This window comes from Mytilus californianus, unplaced genomic scaffold, assembly GCF_021869535.1.
Source record: "Mytilus californianus isolate M0D057914Y unplaced genomic scaffold, xbMytCali1.0.p SCAF_8, whole genome shotgun sequence".
Classification (NCBI taxonomy): Eukaryota; Metazoa; Mollusca; class Bivalvia; order Mytilida; family Mytilidae; genus Mytilus; species Mytilus californianus.
Window position 1 is genome coordinate 10,994,001 of NW_026262734.1, and position 19,883 is coordinate 11,013,883.

A 19,883-nucleotide genomic window follows, 5' to 3' on the forward strand; every position below is an offset into this window, starting at 1 on the left:
GAAAAACGTTGAAATTGTAAATTGATGCTTATGTGTTTTGTATCATTGATAAAAAGCGAAGATTTGAAGGCTATGTGTCGACAAAAATTTCAGATACGACAGGTGTTCAGTTGTATTGTTATCATGTGTATTAGCACATTGAAAAGCCATCTTTACTTGTCTGTGTAATACAAAACTAAATAATTTATTATTTTGTTTCATCTTCAACAAAATAACTCCTTGCATAAAACTTCCGGTTTTTGAATTTACTCTGACCAGAACGTTATCTACATAGAAATTGCAATAATCGTTTAAAATTTTTTTCATCAATGGTCTAAATCAAAACAAACCTTGACAAATATTGTGTTTTATTATTGATTTAGTAAACAAAGTGATAGAATGATCTTTAATTTTTACCTTCACATAATTTGCCAGAATATCCAATTGAACAAACACATAAATAGCTGCCATTTACATTTAAGCATGATCCAGAATTTACACAAGGACTACTGCTGCATGGTGTCACTAGAGCAAAATTGAAAAATTAGTCATTTAAATTTTAAAATAGTAATATTTTATATTTTTATATACATTTACTTTATCTATCAGAGGTATGCATCCGGCAAATACAACATTATTTATAATCATTAGTCCATTGCATAGGAAAGTATGGGAAAATTCATAATGTATCGTTGTGATAATGAGACTGTGTTCAAATTGAAAATGTAACCTGCATGCATACAGTAAAATTATTATACATTCTTTGAATTGAATTTTTATACTCTATTTCTTCTTCTACACTACGTAGAATATTAATCCGACGTATACTTCGTTTAAATATAGGACTACCCGCAATAAGTAAATGCAAATGTGACTAAACATTGGTTTTACAGACGAATTGTCGTCAATTTTTTCCTTTACCAGAATACAAATTTCACCTCTAGTTTATTACATCGCTTCTGAAGAAAGTCTTCAACAGTAACGTAGATGAATTCATAAGGAAATGCCTGTACAAAGTCAGGAATATGGCAGTTGTTTTCCATTCGTTTGATGTGTTTGAGCTTTTGATTTTGCCATTTGATATGGGACTAATTTTCCTTAGAGGTCGGTTTTTTTGTAATTTACTTATTCCAGTCATGAGTTTCATTTTCATATATATTTCGTTAAACTTACCTTCACATGAGTGGCCCGAAAATCCCTTTAAGCAATTACAGCTATAGTTACTTCCTGATATAGCACAACTACCATCATATAAACAAGGTTGGCTAGTGCAAGGTGTTACTGCAAACAACTTTAAAAATAAATGTCAGCCTCCATTTTTGCTTAAATAATTCCTTTCGCAAGAACTTTTTAAAGTATTGTTTATATGATTTCAAGAATCAAATTTTGTTCAATATATCATTTATATTTCATTTTATACATTGTTGTATATCGTTCTGCTACTTGATACTAAAGAAAAGAAACAATAACCCTCTGCTATAAATGAAGGGAAAAGTAATATGCTTTTCAACGTTTTAATTTATTTGTTATTTTAATGTTTCTTTAATTCGTGGGGACTCCGGTGAGTTTTTTTCTAACATATAATAGAAAACAAAGGATAAGGGGTGTACATCCATGACACAAAATAAGTACATGCACAGCAAAAAGGAAACACACAAAAAGCAAAGAAACAGCGCTTTAATTGCTGTTCTGCATTACTTCACGGGAAAACTACTTTAACAAATATACCGTTTTATTGGCATACTACCTTATGTCAGAATTGCTCAATAATGATCTCCATTGACTGTTTAATGTTCTAATATGAAAGTGAATCTGATAACTATAAAACGATTTTCTGGATGCTGAGTTGAATACATAAATCGCCGAACGTTGTAGATACTGGTAAGAGGTATTTGTTTAACAATAATATATCACGAAAATAAAATGGTAGCATCAAAATCGTCCACACAATGAAAAACATACATTCACATGTTGATCCAGAGAAGCCACTTCTACATGTACACTGACAGGCTGTTCTTGACACTGTTTTTGTTCCTCCATTTTCACAGGGGAAACCTTCACATGGATCAACTGTGAAATTTATTTAAATATACAACAGGGTGCGTACCTCAGGTGAAATAATATTCTTTTTACTATATTTTTTATTGTAACTTTAAATTTTAGACCCGATCAAAGGTAGAGTTTGAAATTATAAATTGCTGCTTTTGTAATACGAAACGGTTTAGTTTGTGTCAACGTTCTGGTGTGATTTGCTTCCATTCCGTCGATGCTTTCTTGTAGACTTGTACCTGATCAAAGTAAGTTTCTTATTTTAATAGAATAACAAAAAATCCTTTAATATAATTGTTTTGAATAGGATTTTCTGTATAAGTCCTGGAATGGATACTTGATCAATTGTGTTGACCGTCGACTCTTCAAATCTCGAGGCCATTACAGTTAACCTTGAATTTACATAGACAAATTAAAAACAGCAAGTTAATAACTCTTACTTTAGTATTGTCACCATGTGAACTGGTACATTTAAAAACTAATTAAGCGTATTTGTCTTATACAAAACTATATATGTTTGATGATATTTGAATTGTACCTTCCTTGGAATATATTCAAATGCCGTTTAATTACATATTGATCTGACAGAAAATAACAAAGTTCAATTTATAGCCGACTATACGGTATAGATTTTTTTCATTGTTGAAGGTCGTATATTTGTCTATAGTTACTTACATCCACTTCATTAGAACGTTGGTGGATAGTTGTCTCATTGGCAATCATACCACATCTCTTTATTATTACATTCAAGAACATCCGTGCTAATGCTACACTTTTAACTGTGATCAGAACTTTATTGACAGAGAAATGCGATTATCTTATATGATTTATATCAAAACAATATTTTTAACAAAATTTGGGAAGATATTTTCTCCTATGCTAATTCTAATGTATAAAGTGACAATAATTATCAGTAATTTGTACCTTCACATAATTTGCCAGAGTATCCTTTAGGACAAACACATAGGTAGCTGCCATTAACATTTAAGCATGATCCAGAATTTACACACGGACTAATGCTACATGGTGTCACTGAAGCAAGATGAAAAAACAGTCTAAATGTAGTAGTTTTCACATATAGATTTATTCTATTTATAATAACTATTTTACAGCAAAGTAAAACATAACTTATTATGATTTGTTCGTAGGTTTGGGTATCATAGTGAGTGCATTACGTTTCATACCTACCAGAATCACGTATTCCGCACCTGTAATGGGCGATTTTATATTTTGTTTTTAATATGAACTGTCTTTTCTTTTCGGTTCTGAAAATATCGTAAACATTTATATTGATGAAACCGTGTTCTCAAATAATGCCATTTCTTCTTCGGATATAGTACGATTATCTTACCTTCACATAGTTTACCAGAATATCCCTGTGAACAATTGCAACTAAAGCGGTGTCCTGAGATAGAACAACTTCCATCGTGAAAACAAGGCTGGTTACTACAAGGTGTAACTGCAGATAAAATAAAAAGATCAAACCAAGCTCTCCTGTTACTTAAATAATTCTTAGAGTATCATTTTATTCAGATTGATACATCCATATGAGACCAGTTTGTGTACTGAAATTGTAATAAGATGCATACCACCTATGATAGGCCCTCATTTCTAACCACGTTAATTTTTTCAATTTAAAACATTTTATGGGGGCGGGATCAATATACCGTTATTTAGACATCAGACCGTACAATTTACCAGAAGTTTTGATACACCAAACCAGGTACTTCATATCTAAGAAATTGTCAGTCAATATGTGTTCTACAAGGATCATAAGTACTTCACCTTTCTTTTGATATTTTAATTACTAAAATATACTCTACATAATTTGATATTTACACCTATGCGTAGGTTCAATTTTGTACTACTAAAATATGTACTACTTTCCAGTATGTTCTTTTTGACCGGGCCCGATTTGATGGTGTTACATCTTACACAGTCTATCCGAATCATTTTGCTAAGAATTCCACTCAAACCGGTGCTAGAGGGCCGTCTTAAACTTGCAGTAACTTGTGAGAATTTTCCGTTTCCGTGTTAAAGACCTCACTATGACTTTGAGATGAAGAACAGCAAAAAAGCAAAGTTTCTTTGCTTTTTGTGCCTTTTTTTGCTGTGCATTTACTATGCTTTGTTATGAATGAATACCCCACATCCTTTGTTTTTTTTTATTATTATTCATTGAATAAAATGTTGTTCTATGTATCATTAAGATTACATCATGTAAATTGGAATTAAATCAATACGAATGTAATTTGCCAATATTTAAATCTCGTCAATCGAATAAGAGTAAAAATACATAAACTTAGAGAATCGCAAGAACTCCACAAGGAGATTTTTATAACGTTTTTTGTTTAAAACTTGAGAAAAAGATGAGCAACTCTCTTGTGTTTACCTTGTCATCAACGTTTTTATTACATATTTTCAGTACATTTACATTTATTTTCTCTCCGTTTGAATTGGTTGCATTGCTTTAACTAGTAAAATTGGTATCGGACTAAAGAAAAAAAAACAAAACAGTTTTATTGTTTTATTACCTTAGATAATGTCCAATTTAAATAAGATCAATTTACATTTCGATTAACTCGTTAATTTAATAACGTTAAAGTAAGACTAAGTACTATGAATCGATTGTATGTCCCTGAAAATATGTACATTGACCATTTATAAATAAAAGTTTGATAAGTTATACTGATTTAAGTCATTTTAAGAACAATTGCAAACAACGAAAATGAAACGATAAGAGTAACAGAACCGCCCACATAAAAAACAGAAATACCTTCACATGATGATCCAGAGTAACCACTTCTACATGTACACTGACAGGTTGTTCCTAATACAGTTTTTGTTCCTCCATTATCACAAGGAAAGCCGTCACACGGATCAACTGTAAAATTATTTCAGATATCAAAGAGTACACAATTCCCTTTGAAATAATACTCCCATCGGTATATGAACTGTTTTAATGTTTTAATTCTAAAAATAAACTTAGATACAAGACTCCACACAAAAAATGTAGTCGCGGAGATCGTTTTTTCCCCTCTCTTTTTGAAAGGGTCTTTTCCACACGGAGTGCAAATTTGGTGAAATATAAGATCAGGACAATTTGTGAAATTGTAAATTGATGCTTATGTGTTTTGTATCATTGATAAAAAGCAAAGATTTGAAGGCTATGTGTCGACAAAAATTTCAGATACGACAGGTGTTCAGTTGTTTTGTTATAATGTGTATTAGCACATTGAAAAGCCATCTTCACTTGTCTGTGTAATACAAAACTAAATAATTTATTATTTTGTTTCATCTTCAACAAAATATCTCCTTGCATAAAACTTCCGGTTTTTGAATTTACTCTGACCAAAAACGTTATCTACATAGAAATTGCAATAATCTATTAAAAATTGTTTCATCAATATGATTTAAATCAAATCAAACCTTGACAAATATTGTGTTTTATTATTGATTTAGTAGACAAAGTGATAGAATGATCTTTAATTTTTACCTTCACATAATTTGCCAGAATATCCAATTGAACAAACACATAAATAGCTGCCATTAACATTTAAGCATGATCCAGAATTTACACAAGGACTACTGCTGCATGGTGTCACTAGAGCAAAATTGAAAAATTAGTCATTTAAATTTTAAAATAGTAAATTTTATATTTTTATATACATTTACTTTATCTATCAGAGGTATGCATCTGGCAAATACAACATTATTTATAATCATTAGTCCATTGCATAGGAAAGTATGGGAAAATTCATAATGTATCGTTGTGATAATGAGACTGTGTTCAAATTGAAAATGTAACCTGCATGCATACAGTTAAATTATTGTACATTCTTTGAATTGAATTTTTATACTTTATTTCTTCTTCTACACTACGTAAAATATTAATCCGACGTATACTTCGTTTAAATATAGGACTACCGGCAATAAGTAAATGCAAATGTGACTAAACATTAGTTTTACAGTAGAACTGTCGTCAATTTATCCTTTACCAGAATACAAATTTCATCTCTAGTTTATTATATCGCTTCTGAAGAAAGTCTAAAACAGTTACATAGATGAAATCACAAGGAAATGCCTGTACAAAGTCAGGAATATGACAGTTGTTTTCCATTCGTTTGATGTGTTTGAGCTTTTGATTTTGCCATTTGATAATAGACTTTCCGTTACAATTTTACATGGAGTTCGGTATTTTTGTTATTTTACTTTTTCCAGTTATGAGATCATTTTCATATATATTTCGTTAAACTTACCTTCACATGTGTTGCCCGAAAATCCCTTTGAACAATTACATCTAAAGCTGTTTCCTGATATAACACAACTACCATCATATAAACAAGGTTGGCTGGTGCAAGGTGTTGCTGCAAACAACTTTAAAAATAAATGTCAGTCTCCCTTGTTGCTAAAATAAGGGGACCTTTTTAAAATATTGTTTATATGATTTCTAGAATCAAATTTTGATCAATATATCAGTTATATTTCATCGAATACATCGGTGTATATCGTTCTGCTACTTGATACATTTTGTACTAAGATAAAAGCAATAACACTCTGGTATGAATAAAGGCGAAAGTAGTATGCTTTTCAATGTCTCATCTAATTTGGTCTTTTAATGTTTCTTTAATTCGTGGGTCACCGAAGAGTCTTTTGTAGATGAAACGCGCGGCTGATCCCCAATGTACGAATCGCGTAAATCGACTGATATTAACCTATTTTGAAAAAAAAACCGTATCCAGTTTTTTTTAACATATGCATTTATTTTCATTTCGGACAAATTTGTTGAATTGCTTCACGGGAAAATAACTAAACAAATATACCGTTTTAATGGCATACTACATTATGTCCAATTTGCTCAATAATGATCCCCAATGACTGTTTAATGTTCGAATATGAAAGGAACTCTTATAACTATAAAATCATTTTCTGTATGCTGAGGTGAATACATAAATCGCCGATCGTTGTAGATAACGTTTGATATTTTAGTACTGGTAAGAGGCATTTTTTGTAACAATAAAATATCACGAAAATAAAATGGTAGCATCATAAACATCCACACAAGGAAACAAACATACTTTCACATGATGATCCAGAGAATCCACTTCTACATGTACACTGACAGGCTATTCTTGACACTGTTTTTGTTCCTCCATTTCCACAGGGAAACCCGTCACAAGGATCAACTGTGAAATTTATTTAGATATAGAACAGGATGCTCAACCTCATCTGAAATACTATTCTTATCACTATATTTTTTTTTGTAACTTTACCTTTTAGACCAGATCAAAGGTAGAGTTTGAATTATAAATTGCTGCTTTTGTAATACGAAAAGGTTAAATTTGTGTCAACTTTCTGTTGCGATTTGCTAAACTTTCGTCGATGCTTTCTTATAGACTTGTACCTGATTAAAGTAAGTTTTTTATTTTAATAGAACAACAAAATATCATTTAAAAGAATTGTTATGAACTGGTTTTTTCTGTATAAGTCCTGGAATGGATACTCGATCAATTGTGTTGACCCTCGACTCTTCAAGTCTCGGGGCCATTACAGTTAACCTTGACTTTACAAGGGCAAATTAAAAACAGCAAGTTGATACCACTAACTTTATTATTGTCACCATGTGAACTGGTACATTTAAAAACTTACAAAGCATATTTGTCATATACATAACCATAGATATTTGATGAAATTTAATTGTATCTTCCTGAATAAAAAAAAACCAACCTTGCAATATATATACAAATGCCGTTTAATTACATGTTGATCTGACAGAAATTAACACACTTCAATATATAGCCGACTATACGGTATGGGATTTCTCATTATTGAAGACCTTACGGTTGCCTATACTTGCTTACATCCACTTCATTTGACATTTGGTGGATAGTTGTCTCATTGGCGATCATACCACACTTCTTTATGTTTTAATTTAAGAACATCCATGTTCATGCTTCATTTTTAGATGTGAAATATATTGACAAAGAAAGCGTAATTATTTAAGGTAATATGATTTATATCAAACAAAATTTGGAAAGATAGTGTCTCCTATGTCAATGCTACTGTATAAAGGGACAATAATGATCAGTAATGTGTACCTTCACATAATTTGCCAGAGTATCCTTTAGGACAAATGCATACATAGCTGCCATTGACATATAAGCATGATCCAGAATTCACACAAGGGCTACTGCTACATGGTGTTACTGAAGCAAGATGGACAAACAATACAAGTGTAGTATGTAGTAGTTTTCATATCTTAATATAGATTTATTTTATTTCACAATAACAATTTTACAACAAAGTAGAACATAACTTATTATGATGTATTCGTAGGTTTGGGTATCATAATGAATATTCATTATTAAATGACTTGATATTGATACTGTCTTTCTATTGGCAATAGAACCCGCTCAGGAAAAATAGACCATACATTCTCTGAAATATTTTTGCATTATTAAAATTGCTTTCAAACAGCTATCTAAATTCATCAGATTCTCCATTTAGGTGTCATACTTACCGGAATAACGTATGATGAACCTGCAATTGGCGGTTTTATATATTCATTTTAATATGAACTGTCTTTTTTTTTCTTCACAAAAAAATCACTATTAGCTAACAAAATCACTTCTAAAAATGTCGCGTAAAAATTTTTATAGACGGAACCGTGATCTCAAATAATGCAATTTCTTCTTCAGATATATTATGATTAAATTACCTTCACATAGTTTACCCTAATATCCCTTTAAACAATTGCAACTGAAGCTGTGTCCTGAGATAGAACAACTACCATCGTGAAAACAAGGCTGGTTACTACAAGGGGTAACTGCAGATAACATAAAAAAAATCAAATCAACCTCTCCATTTACTAAAATAATTCTTTGAATTTCATTTTTTTCAGATCAATATAATTCATAGAATGATATTTTGCTTTATGTATCATAAATATTACACCATGTGAATTGGAATTAAGTTAATACGAATGTAGTTTACAGATGTTAAGATCCCGTCAATCCAATAAGAGGGAACATGCATAAACAGAGGGAATCGCAAGAACTCGAAAAGGCGTTTTTGATATCGTTTTTTTTGTTTGAAACCCTCTTGTGTAAACCATGTTATCAACCTTTTTATTTCATATTTTCACTACATCTGTATTTATTTTCTCTCCGTTGGAATTGGTTGCATTGCTAGAACTAGTAACACTGGTATCTGACTTTAAAAAAAATATACAGTTTTAATGTTTATTACCTAAGACAATCAAATTATATCAATTTGCTAATATCAATGTAAGACTAATTACTATGAACGGATTGTATGTCCCTGTAATTGTACTTTATACATATACATCGTCAATTTATACTGAACTGTTTGATTTGTTATACTGACTGAAGGCATCTGTAATCAATTGTATTTAACAAAATGAAATAGTAGCAACTATGAGCAACAGAAACATACACATGAAAGAACAGAAATACCTTCACATGATGATCCAGAGAAGCCACTTCTACATGTACACTGACATGTTGCTCCCGATACAGTTTTTGTTCCTTCATTATCACAAGGAAACCCATCACAAGGATCAACTGTGAAATTGATTTAAAATTTGTAAACTGGTACTAAGGTACAGATATATCGAGGTTCTCGGGATTTATAAAAATAAGAGGACAAATAAATTTAGCACACCCAACATGTTTATATATTAGTTTGCAGCAATATAAATTCTTTCGCGTGGTCTTTTTGTGGCAATCACCTGCTCCAACAATTTATTACATGTAGTTCCATTTAATCTTAAACCGTAACATGATTTCAGATAAACAGGTTTTACATGTACGACGTACACGATTAATTTGACGTGCCGATAATAGGAACTCTTTTTTTCTTTATAATATCTGCTATAATAACATCTTCAAAGCAGGAAAAAGCTTCGTAAATTTTTATGGACGCCATAACGAGTTGGTCGACCGTTATGAAATATCCGTTTCACTGATGATAACGGATATGTTCCAAATGTCGTAAATACAATCCCGTCCCTTTTACCCCGAATGTGAACTACCGATTTAGACTTATTACCGGGTTTGTACTAACATGAGCAACGACGGGTGCAACATGTGGAGCAGGATCTGTTTACTATTCCGGAGCACCTAAGATCACCCCCATTTTTTGGTGGGGTTCGTGTTGCTCAGTTTTTATTTCTCGATGTTGTGTTTTGTGTACTCTTGTTTGTCTGTTTGTCCTTCTCTTTTTTGGCCATGGCGTTGTCAGTATATTTTCGAATTATGAGTTTGAATGTCCCTTTGGCATCTTTCGCCTCTCTTTTAAGACATGTATAGTGGTTTATAGAAAAAAGAAGATATGGTATAAGTGCCAATGAGACAACTCTCCATCCATGTCACAATGTGTAAAAAAGTAAACCATTATATATAAAACCAACGGTCTAATCTATAAAACGAGAAATGAGAAACACTTAAGAATCACATCAACAAACGACAACCACTGAAACAAGTTTCTGACTTAGGACAAGCGCAAACAAATGCAGCGGGTTTTAACGTTTCAACAGGCGCCAACCTTCACCCTTACCTGAAATAGTAGTATAACATTACAGCATAGAAATTGCTATTTTTGTGATAAATTTTCATATCACGCTAATCGCCTGGGATAGAAAATTATCGTCAGAAACTAAGGGCGCACGTGACGTTGTCAATGTAAACATCAACGAGTCATAGGCAAAACAGCGATAAACAGATTATCAATGATCTTTCAAACTCGAAGATATTTGTCGGCCACATCTCATCTCAGGTCTGTCACCCTTCGACGAGATTGAAGATGAGAAACACCATCCTGTTTGAAAAACCATCGATATTCTACAAGTCTTAAATTTCAAGATACATCTTAGAATTGATCCCAATTTTAGAGACATTCAAAGACATTGCTACAGGCTATATTAAGTTCAAAGACCATCTTATGACATAAACCTTCGAAAACCAGGGCCCACATTTCAGAAATAAATATCTTATAGATGAGGTCATTGGTGATGCCTCGAAATGATGACTTCGTAAATTAAATACTAGTTCAGATATCAGAATGTGTTTGGAATTGTAAATTACTGCTTCTGTGCTTTGAACTTTTGAACTTTAAGGATAACAAGCAACCAGTGGTAGGCTAGAAGTCAAACATACTACCTTCACATGTTTTTCCAGTATATCCTATTGAACAAACACATACGTAGCTGCTATTATCATTATAACATGATCCTGAATTTAGACAAGGACTACTGCTGCATGGTGTCACTGGAACGAAGTAAGATAATAAAACATTACATGATTGAGGTTACTATGTTTACATTTAATATAAATTATTATGTCATTCATTGGAACAACTGATGCAGCTTTGTTGCCAATTACGAATCATTTAGGAGTTAGCACAAAGACCGATTGACTCGAATCGAAAATTCTATGCTTGTGCTGTGTAACATGAGTTTCGACAAATTCTGTTTAAACCACACACAAAATGTTTGTTCACCTGATGTTTGGTACAAAATAGAGTACTAGTACATTGTATACCTTTAAGATGTCATTGCCGTGTAATCGTCATGCAAATATTTGCAGAGGAACTTAAAGCATTTGTCCATATTTAAATAGAAAGCATACGTATGAAGCATCTTATATTTCGTAGAGTTGTATGCTTACCATTCTTTATAAGCATCATGTAATGAAGGTATTGAACTGAAATTTTATCTCATCTATGTATCAAACTAACCTGGATAAATTTGATTGTGTATGTTATAGGGGTGTTACACTTTGTACATAACAATGTTACGTGTTCAGTGGTTGTCGTTGATTCATGCCTGTCATATTTTGTTTCGTAAATTGATTTGTTATAAATTAGGCCGTTAGTTTTCTCAATTGAATTGTTTTATATTTTTCATGTCGGGGCCTTTTAAAGCCTACTATACGGTATGGGTTTTTCCCATTGTTGAAGGCCGTACGGTTGCCTATAATTATTTACATCCACTTCATTTGAACTTGGGTAGAAAGTTGTATCATTGATAATCATACCACATCTCCTTATTTTTATATTACCCCTTTTTTAGAAATAAAATCAACAAATCATAAGCTTTCTGAAATCTTCTGCGTTAGAAGATACTGTGGAATTAATTTCATTATTTTAGTGGTTACTTGAAACATTAAAAGTTTTTGGAGTTTCCAGGTTTTACAGTAAATGCATTCAGACTCATGTAAAACATGTTTTTTTGTAGGTTTTAAATTTCAAAATTGGAAAGCAGTCCTAAATTAACTAAATGAATAATAATAGCTGCACGATCGATGAAACTATATGAAAAAAGAAGATGTGGTATGATTGACAATGAGATCCCTCGAGACAAATGCCAATAAGACAACTCTCCACCAGAGACCAAATGACATAAACGTTATAAACTATGGGTAACTGTACGGCCTACAACATTCAGCAAATCTCATACCGCATTGCAAGCTATGAAATCCCTCAATAGTGATAAATGTATAAACAATTCAAACAAGAAACCTGAGCGGCCTGATTTATATACAAAACAAAACACAAAACAAATGTGATATTTTAACCCTGGAAGGTGGAGTAATAGAACAACACAAGAACTGACTGTACAACACAATTAACGAAAAACTAACAAAATAGCAACAAACGAAAACCACTTAATTACAGGATTCTCACTTTGGACACGCACACATAGAATGTGGCTGGTTAAACATATTTCGGGTCGTTAAAATCTCCCGCTAACTTGGGACAGTGGCGTAACTGCACAGCATTAAAACAAACTATAACAAAATAAACTATGTCTTCTCATTTGAAATATTTTGATGAACTTACCTTCACATGATTTGCCAGAATATCCTGTTAGACATTCACAAGTGTAGCTTTTTCCAGATATAGAACAGTTACCATCATGAAAACAAGGCTGACTGCTGCAAGGGGTTACTGAAAACGAATAGGACAAGACTCAAATCTTATTTACTATTCCCTTGTTGCTTGGATATCAATGTAAAATGGAATGTTCGTGCCAAGTTGATATGGTTTCAGTATTATTATCAATATAATCAAACATGTCGTAATCATTTTTTTTAACTGTCTGTTGGAATGTATATATCATTTGACTTAGAACTGTATAAAAGGATAAAACTTTCTGCACTTAACGATAAACATGTGCATTTCATCTGGTTTTCTTTATCAAGAATAAATTTCGTTTCTGTAGAAAACGTTTGTTTTTCTTTTAAGAATCTAGTTTTCAGTAACACAAATTCTATGCTTAATTAGCCTGGGCTTGAATCGAATTAATATAGACAATTATTCCAAAGTTCCTTAAACCTGTTAAAACTTTTTAAATGTACGTTTTAAACTTATGAAACGAATGTCTTATTGTTTATGTTCAATTTACTTTGATTATATTACATACATCGTCGAACGTAAGAAATTTAGGTTGACATAATCTTAGCGGTTTGATAACTTTTTTTTAATAGTTATGTACCACAATAACAAAATAAAAACAAGCAAACGGTTGCTAAAATTATCAACAATTAGAAATAACACACAACACAGCATGCTCCCACAGATAACCCAAATTACAAATAGTAATACCTTCACATGATGATCCAGAGAAGCCACTTCTACATGAACACTGACACGTTCGTTCAAATACAGATTTTGTTCCTCCATTATAACAAGAAAAACCATCACATGGATCAACTGTGAAATTGATTTAAATTTGAAGTTACTGTGACGAGGATGATGATGAGGATTGGATGATTGCTTGACCAATTAAATGCATATTCAGTAGGTAAACATGTTTAAGTTATATTAATATAAAGCATTCGTTGTACTGGTCATACATTTACAAGCGGACATGACGTTAACATATCTCAGGTACTAAATTACCGTCTTGCATGTGCATGGAATTATTAAGCAAGGATATGCTCCTTATACAAAAATTGGTATAACAAAATTATGAAGAAGAACTACTGAAATTTAAACAACATAATATTTATGGTCACCATCACGAATATGTTTACCCAAACAATGTATCGGTGTCTCAATGCAATAGCGACATGATTTCGGGGTCTTATTATTTAGATACCAGTACAGTCGTCTGATCTATAATCTTATCGATCGTGTCTTATCCGTCCCTGATTGTGACGTCGGTAAGCTACAGGTGCATTTACTTAAGTTAACGTTCTATTTTAGAAAGAGACAATCGACAGAAAGGTTTGTCATTGTACAAGGACAGATTATTCGTCTTCCGAGGTGATTTGCTCTTACGCCTTAATAATCCATTCATAGTAGAGACGTAGCTATAGCTAGTGCAAATTTTGATGTTTTTTGTCTGAGCAGGTTGATCTAAATTAAACGTCACGAATGTCCTTGGATGATATAAAGTAGTTCTAATCTGATCTGTCGTTGATTTTACAAAACAAATAAATAATCAATGTGATTGATTTATAAAACAAAATGAAGACTAACCTACACGAACCTCAACACAAATCGGGGGTGATCTCTGGTACACCGGTAGTGTTTGCAGATCCTGTTAAACATGTGACACTTGTTGTGTTCTCCTATATAATACTTTTATAAATAATATTAAGTGATTGATGAGGCATCACAGAAAAGCGGACTGGTACTTATTTAAAAATAAGAAATCATCAAGTTTGTGAAGCATCATGGAACAGCTGACGGACTGGTAATTATTTAACATAAGACACAACCAGATTCGGAAGACATCGTTGGTGTAAATTTTCTAACCCTGAAATTTAACCGAATTTGAAATTTTAAAAGTAATAGTGTCATGTGTTATTTGTACTTTCCGCTACATAAACACTATTCTGAAAATGATACCTTCACACAGTTTGCCAGAATATCCTATTGGACACTCACAAATGTAGCTTCCACCAACATTTAAACATGATCCAGAATTAACACAAGGACTACTACTGCATGGTGTAACTGAAATAAAGTTGAAACAATAAATATTTTAATTTAAAAGATAACCGCTTTTATGGAGCAGTGGATTCGCATGGCCGGTGATGCATGATAAGACGTTGCACCCATCTGGTAACGGTCTGTTTGGAGTTTCTGTGATTCCAATTAGTTTTTGTTTGTTGTCTTGATTTTTCATCTTAATCTATTAAACAGATTTGGTACTAAATACATAGTAAAATATTTAATTTTTGTTAACCTCAAATGTATAACTAATTATTTCTTGTCATTGTATTCATTGTTAATTTGTTCTCATTTAAACATAAATGAAATATTTGCCATTGGACGTTAAGCAACCAACAATAATCAATCATTGTGTAAATTGATATTGAACATCCTTATAAAATCGTTGATTACTCATTGATTACTTTACACCGTCCATTTTTGTCCTACGTATAATATTTATTAATCATCAGTAAAAAGATGCAATAATGTCTTCTGACCAATATTTTTTATCGCAGCGCGGGTACATTATCACGTTGTGATTTGTTTAACGCCGTAACGTGGTGACCCCCTATGGATCCGTAGGGGGTTAGTACATTTCATAGGGGGTTCATGACGTCACGTCTACTGTTAATGGTGACGTCATCTATTCATGTTGTTGTGTTTCATTGTTTATTTTTCTACATAACGCCACAGAAAAAGTTCCTCGTGCGATAAATTCGTTATTCGGTTCACTACTGACCCCCTACGGACCATAGAGGGTGAATACAATCCATAGGAGATTCGGCGTACGGCCTCAACCCCTATTGATTTTACTAACCCTCTATTGGTCTGTAGGATGTCAGCAGCAAACCATATAACTTATAATATTTTAGTTCATGTATTCTGGTAATAATACATTCACAAAATGTTCCGTAGGGGGTTAGTAAATTTCATAGGGGGTTCATGACGTCACGTCTACTGTAAATGGTGACGTCATCTATTCATGTTGTTGTGTTTCATTGTTTATTTTTCTACAAAACGTCACAGAAAAAGTCCCGCGTGCGATAAATTCGTTATTCGGTTCACTACTGACCCCCTACGGACCATAGAGGGTGAATAAAATCCATAGGAGATTCGGCCTCCGGCCTCACCCCCTATGGATTTTACTAACCCTCTATGGGTCTGGAGGGTGTCAGCAGCAAACCATATAACTTTAGCGCTGCATTGAAGACCTGTTGGTGGCCTTCTGCTGTTGTCTGTTCTGTGGTCGGGTTGTTGTCTCTTTGACACATTCCCCATTTACATTCTCAATTTTAACTTATAATATTTTAGTTCATATATTCTGGTAATAATACATTCACAAAATTTTCCAGATTATCCACAAATAATATGTTATAGTCACCGTCTTAATTTATCTCAACTGTTATTTCTTAGCATGCAGTTGGTTGTAGATACCTTCACACAGTTTGCCAGAGTATCCATCTAAACAATTACAATTGAAGCTGTTTTCTGATGTTGAACAATTACCACCATGAAGACAAGGTTGACTGGTACAAGGTGTTACTGAAAACAAATTTACATAAAACAAAATCAGATATTTCTGCAACGTTTTTTGTTCAGTCAATAGATAAATACCAAGATATTGTTCCGTTTTTTTCTTATGTGTTTTGGTCTCTTCTGGAAAAAAAAACCATATGTTTACCTTTCTTAAATTCTCCTTCGATAAAATTATGATTTTATTTAAGAAACTAAGGTTCCAACTCCCTCATCTACAGTTATCGTAAATGTAATTGGCTACTTTTATGTCCCTTTTGGTCATTTAGTACTTAAAGTATTCCTATACTATTGGCTGCTGCATTTTTAGGGTTAAGCTTTATTGCTGAAGGTGAACAAAAAAAAGCGCTTTGGACAATTTGAAACCAAATTCATATATTTTATAAAAAAAATATAATTAGGATTTCCAACCCAAGGAATGGATTACCTTCGCTATATTTGACAAAACCTTTTACAATGCTGAGGCCTTAATGCTCTACAACTTCGTACTGTATTTGTCTGTTTTAACTCTTTTGATTCGAACACCACTGATGAGTCTTTTTTACACGAAACGCACGTCTGGCGTAAAACAGTTTAATCCTTGCATCTATGATGAGCTTATTATCAAGTTATAATTTGATTTGTCAATTTTTGTAACGCAACAGCGTGTCTCGGTTGTATCAATTCACTAATGGCTGTAAGCTAGAAATTTCTACAAAAGTAGTGATGTACTATTTTTTTGTGATGTTTTAGAATTGTGCAATCATTTGATATTTTTTATTTTTTCATATAAATTTAAGTGCTATGAAATTCAAAATCACTTCTATCATGTGGTTATGCAAAAACATTCACACTTGATGATAATGAAATAAATATAACTTTTCTTCTATCTGGACACGTAAGCTAGTATATTCGTTGATTAATTATTCAATAGATACATTAACCTAAATACTCAAAGATAAATTAGATTTTACTTTTATATTTTTTTAAACTCTTAGTCAAATGCACTTACTTTTATTTGTTTAGTAAATCAAATCATATGTGTTTTTACAAATGTTTAGTTTTAAAATAAAACAAGTAAAGAGAGCTCCAGATAATAAATAAATTAATATTCTGTAGATCACATATGCATACAAATGAAGAAAATAACTTCTATTGCAATCTAGAATTCATATGAATACCGTTAACTATTTTCTACACAATTTACCTTCGCACAATTTACCAGAAAACCCGTCTGGACAACTGCAATTAATTGTGTCCCCCGTTACAAAACAATGGCCATCATTAAAACAAGGTTTCCTGCTACAAGGTGTTACTGCATTTGCAAAATATAAGAATGAGATTTTAAATATCTGAAAGATGAACAAAAATTGTATACAATTATTCAATTATGTTTATGATGGCAAATTCTCTCTTAATGTATTGATTCGATAGAAAACAAATGCGTAGAATAGTTATTTTAGGTCACAAATATCAATTTCGAAATGTAAAAGTAATCATTAAAATATCACATACAACGTTTTTGTATTAAAGTGTCGATATTTAATCATTCTTACTATTGTCAATAACGAGTGCTTAATTTTGAAAGGCAGCAGACTTTCGCTATTTTATTATTTCAAAGGCCAAATAATTGCACTTATCAAACCACTGTCTTTTGTCTGCATATTTCCAGTTCTCTCAACTATGTTATATAAAATTAATATTGCAACTCCTTCACAGACCGTAGAACCTTCGCAGATATGTTGATGTTCTTCTACATTGTGTGCTCCATGTTGAAATTCAGCTTTCAAAAGTTAAAATATTGAGAGTACTTCTTGACGAAATCATGTCATTGTTTGTTTCTTTTGAATTTAAAAATATCAACTCAATTAAATTGCCTAATGTGTCCTAAGGACCCAATTATTTTTTTTTCAGGACTATGAGCATTAGTTTCTCTTTTGCCTATACTAACATTATATCTCACGTCATTAGAACAACACAGACAGAGCATCTTGTTCCCAAAAGATTTGAAAATATCAATTCGAAAAAATAACAAAATCATTTTACGTACAGCCTGAATGTTTACATTTGTAACATAACAAGGTATTTGTTGTTAAATTGTCAGAATTCAAAGTACGTTTAGTTTATGTAATGACTTAATCGTGTTGCCTTGGAAACCATCTGATGAAAATAATAATTGGGCATGTGCTTGAACCATCATTTCTGACTTACCAAACTCGTTATTATAATGAAAAAAGTATTGGACACACGTTTAAAATTGCTGTTGTTTTTTTTTTAGGTTTGTTGGATAGCAAGTAAAATAAATGCTAAAAAAATTTACATATTGTACCTTCACACGTTTTCCCAGAATACCCTGCAGGACAAGAACATACATAACTTCCATTTGCATTAAAGCATGGTCCGTTATGTTCACAAGGATGACTGCTACAAGGTGTGACTGTCAAAAGGTTGAAATTACACAATAAAGATTACAATGTAATAATACAAATCACAGCATTATAGGGATATTCCATATATCCTAACGGGTTGATTAAATTTCTATGCTTGAAAAAAAAAAGTATTTGAAGTTAAAAACTAAAACGGTAAAAGATAAAATTAATTTTGTTTGGTTTTTTAGCTTGTCGATATCTCCATGATCTAATCTGAAATCTTTTGCTTCCAAACTCTGATAAACATATCATTGATTTGAATTTCAATGATATAAAGGATGTTGTCTGCAACGACGGATCTGTAGATGCTTACTTTACTCTCTCTCTCAATGTGTGTTTACAGTCCAGACACTTTTAATTTTAATGTTTTCACTTTTTTGTTTGTTTTACATAGCTTTACGATATTTTAACAGATATCTGTATAGTATTTCTAATATCAGATTGAGCATTTAAATAAAAGCAAATGCCTTTATATTCATTGCATCTCAAAATTTGATTGAAGTTTCTAGGTAAATTTTTGTTTTATTTAAGTTAAAAATCAGCGTATGATAATTCTATTTGTATTTATACCTAAGGAAATCAGTACTGTAGTTGAAGAGTTGTCGCCGTCAATGTGTAGTTTGTCTGTCGCAAATGTATTTGTACTGGCGACGCGAATTGGTATCTTTTCAACTACAGCATTGTCATCCTATTCTTATCCTTTACAAATAGAAATTGTGCATTAAAGCTTGAAGAAAAGAATAAATTTATGATAAAATAAAATTCCGCGAAACGTAATGAATAAATTTAACGCATAAACATATTGTAAAAAAATGACGCCATACAAACGAAGCTTTTGAAGATTATGAAGTTACTTGTATGAATCAGACTTTGAAAAAAAATCAGTTTTGAGGACGGCTATTTTTTATTGTAGATTATATTGTATTGATCGAACATTTCAGCAATTCAAAG

General features: G+C 32.0%; 1 protein-coding gene across 1 annotated transcript in view; it reads right to left on the reverse strand.

Annotated features, from left to right (window-relative positions):
• LOC127711453 (fibrillin-1-like) overlaps positions 1 to 19,883 on the reverse strand; it is a gene marked incomplete at its 5' end in the record, with an annotated part of 283,783 nt that overhangs the window by 179,570 nt on the left and 84,330 nt on the right. The window contains 13 exons of the mRNA XM_052217522.1: positions 397 to 504; positions 1,153 to 1,260; positions 1,942 to 2,049; positions 2,953 to 3,060; positions 3,380 to 3,487; positions 4,805 to 4,912; positions 5,525 to 5,632; positions 12,889 to 12,996; positions 13,654 to 13,761; positions 14,905 to 15,012; positions 16,426 to 16,533; positions 17,711 to 17,818; positions 18,833 to 18,940. Of these exons, the coding sequence (XP_052073482.1) occupies positions 397 to 504; positions 1,153 to 1,260; positions 1,942 to 2,049; positions 2,953 to 3,060; positions 3,380 to 3,487; positions 4,805 to 4,912; positions 5,525 to 5,632; positions 12,889 to 12,996; positions 13,654 to 13,761; positions 14,905 to 15,012; positions 16,426 to 16,533; positions 17,711 to 17,818; positions 18,833 to 18,940 (1,404 nt within the window). The remainder of the gene's footprint in view (positions 1 to 396; positions 505 to 1,152; positions 1,261 to 1,941; positions 2,050 to 2,952; positions 3,061 to 3,379; positions 3,488 to 4,804; positions 4,913 to 5,524; positions 5,633 to 12,888; positions 12,997 to 13,653; positions 13,762 to 14,904; positions 15,013 to 16,425; positions 16,534 to 17,710; positions 17,819 to 18,832; positions 18,941 to 19,883) is intronic.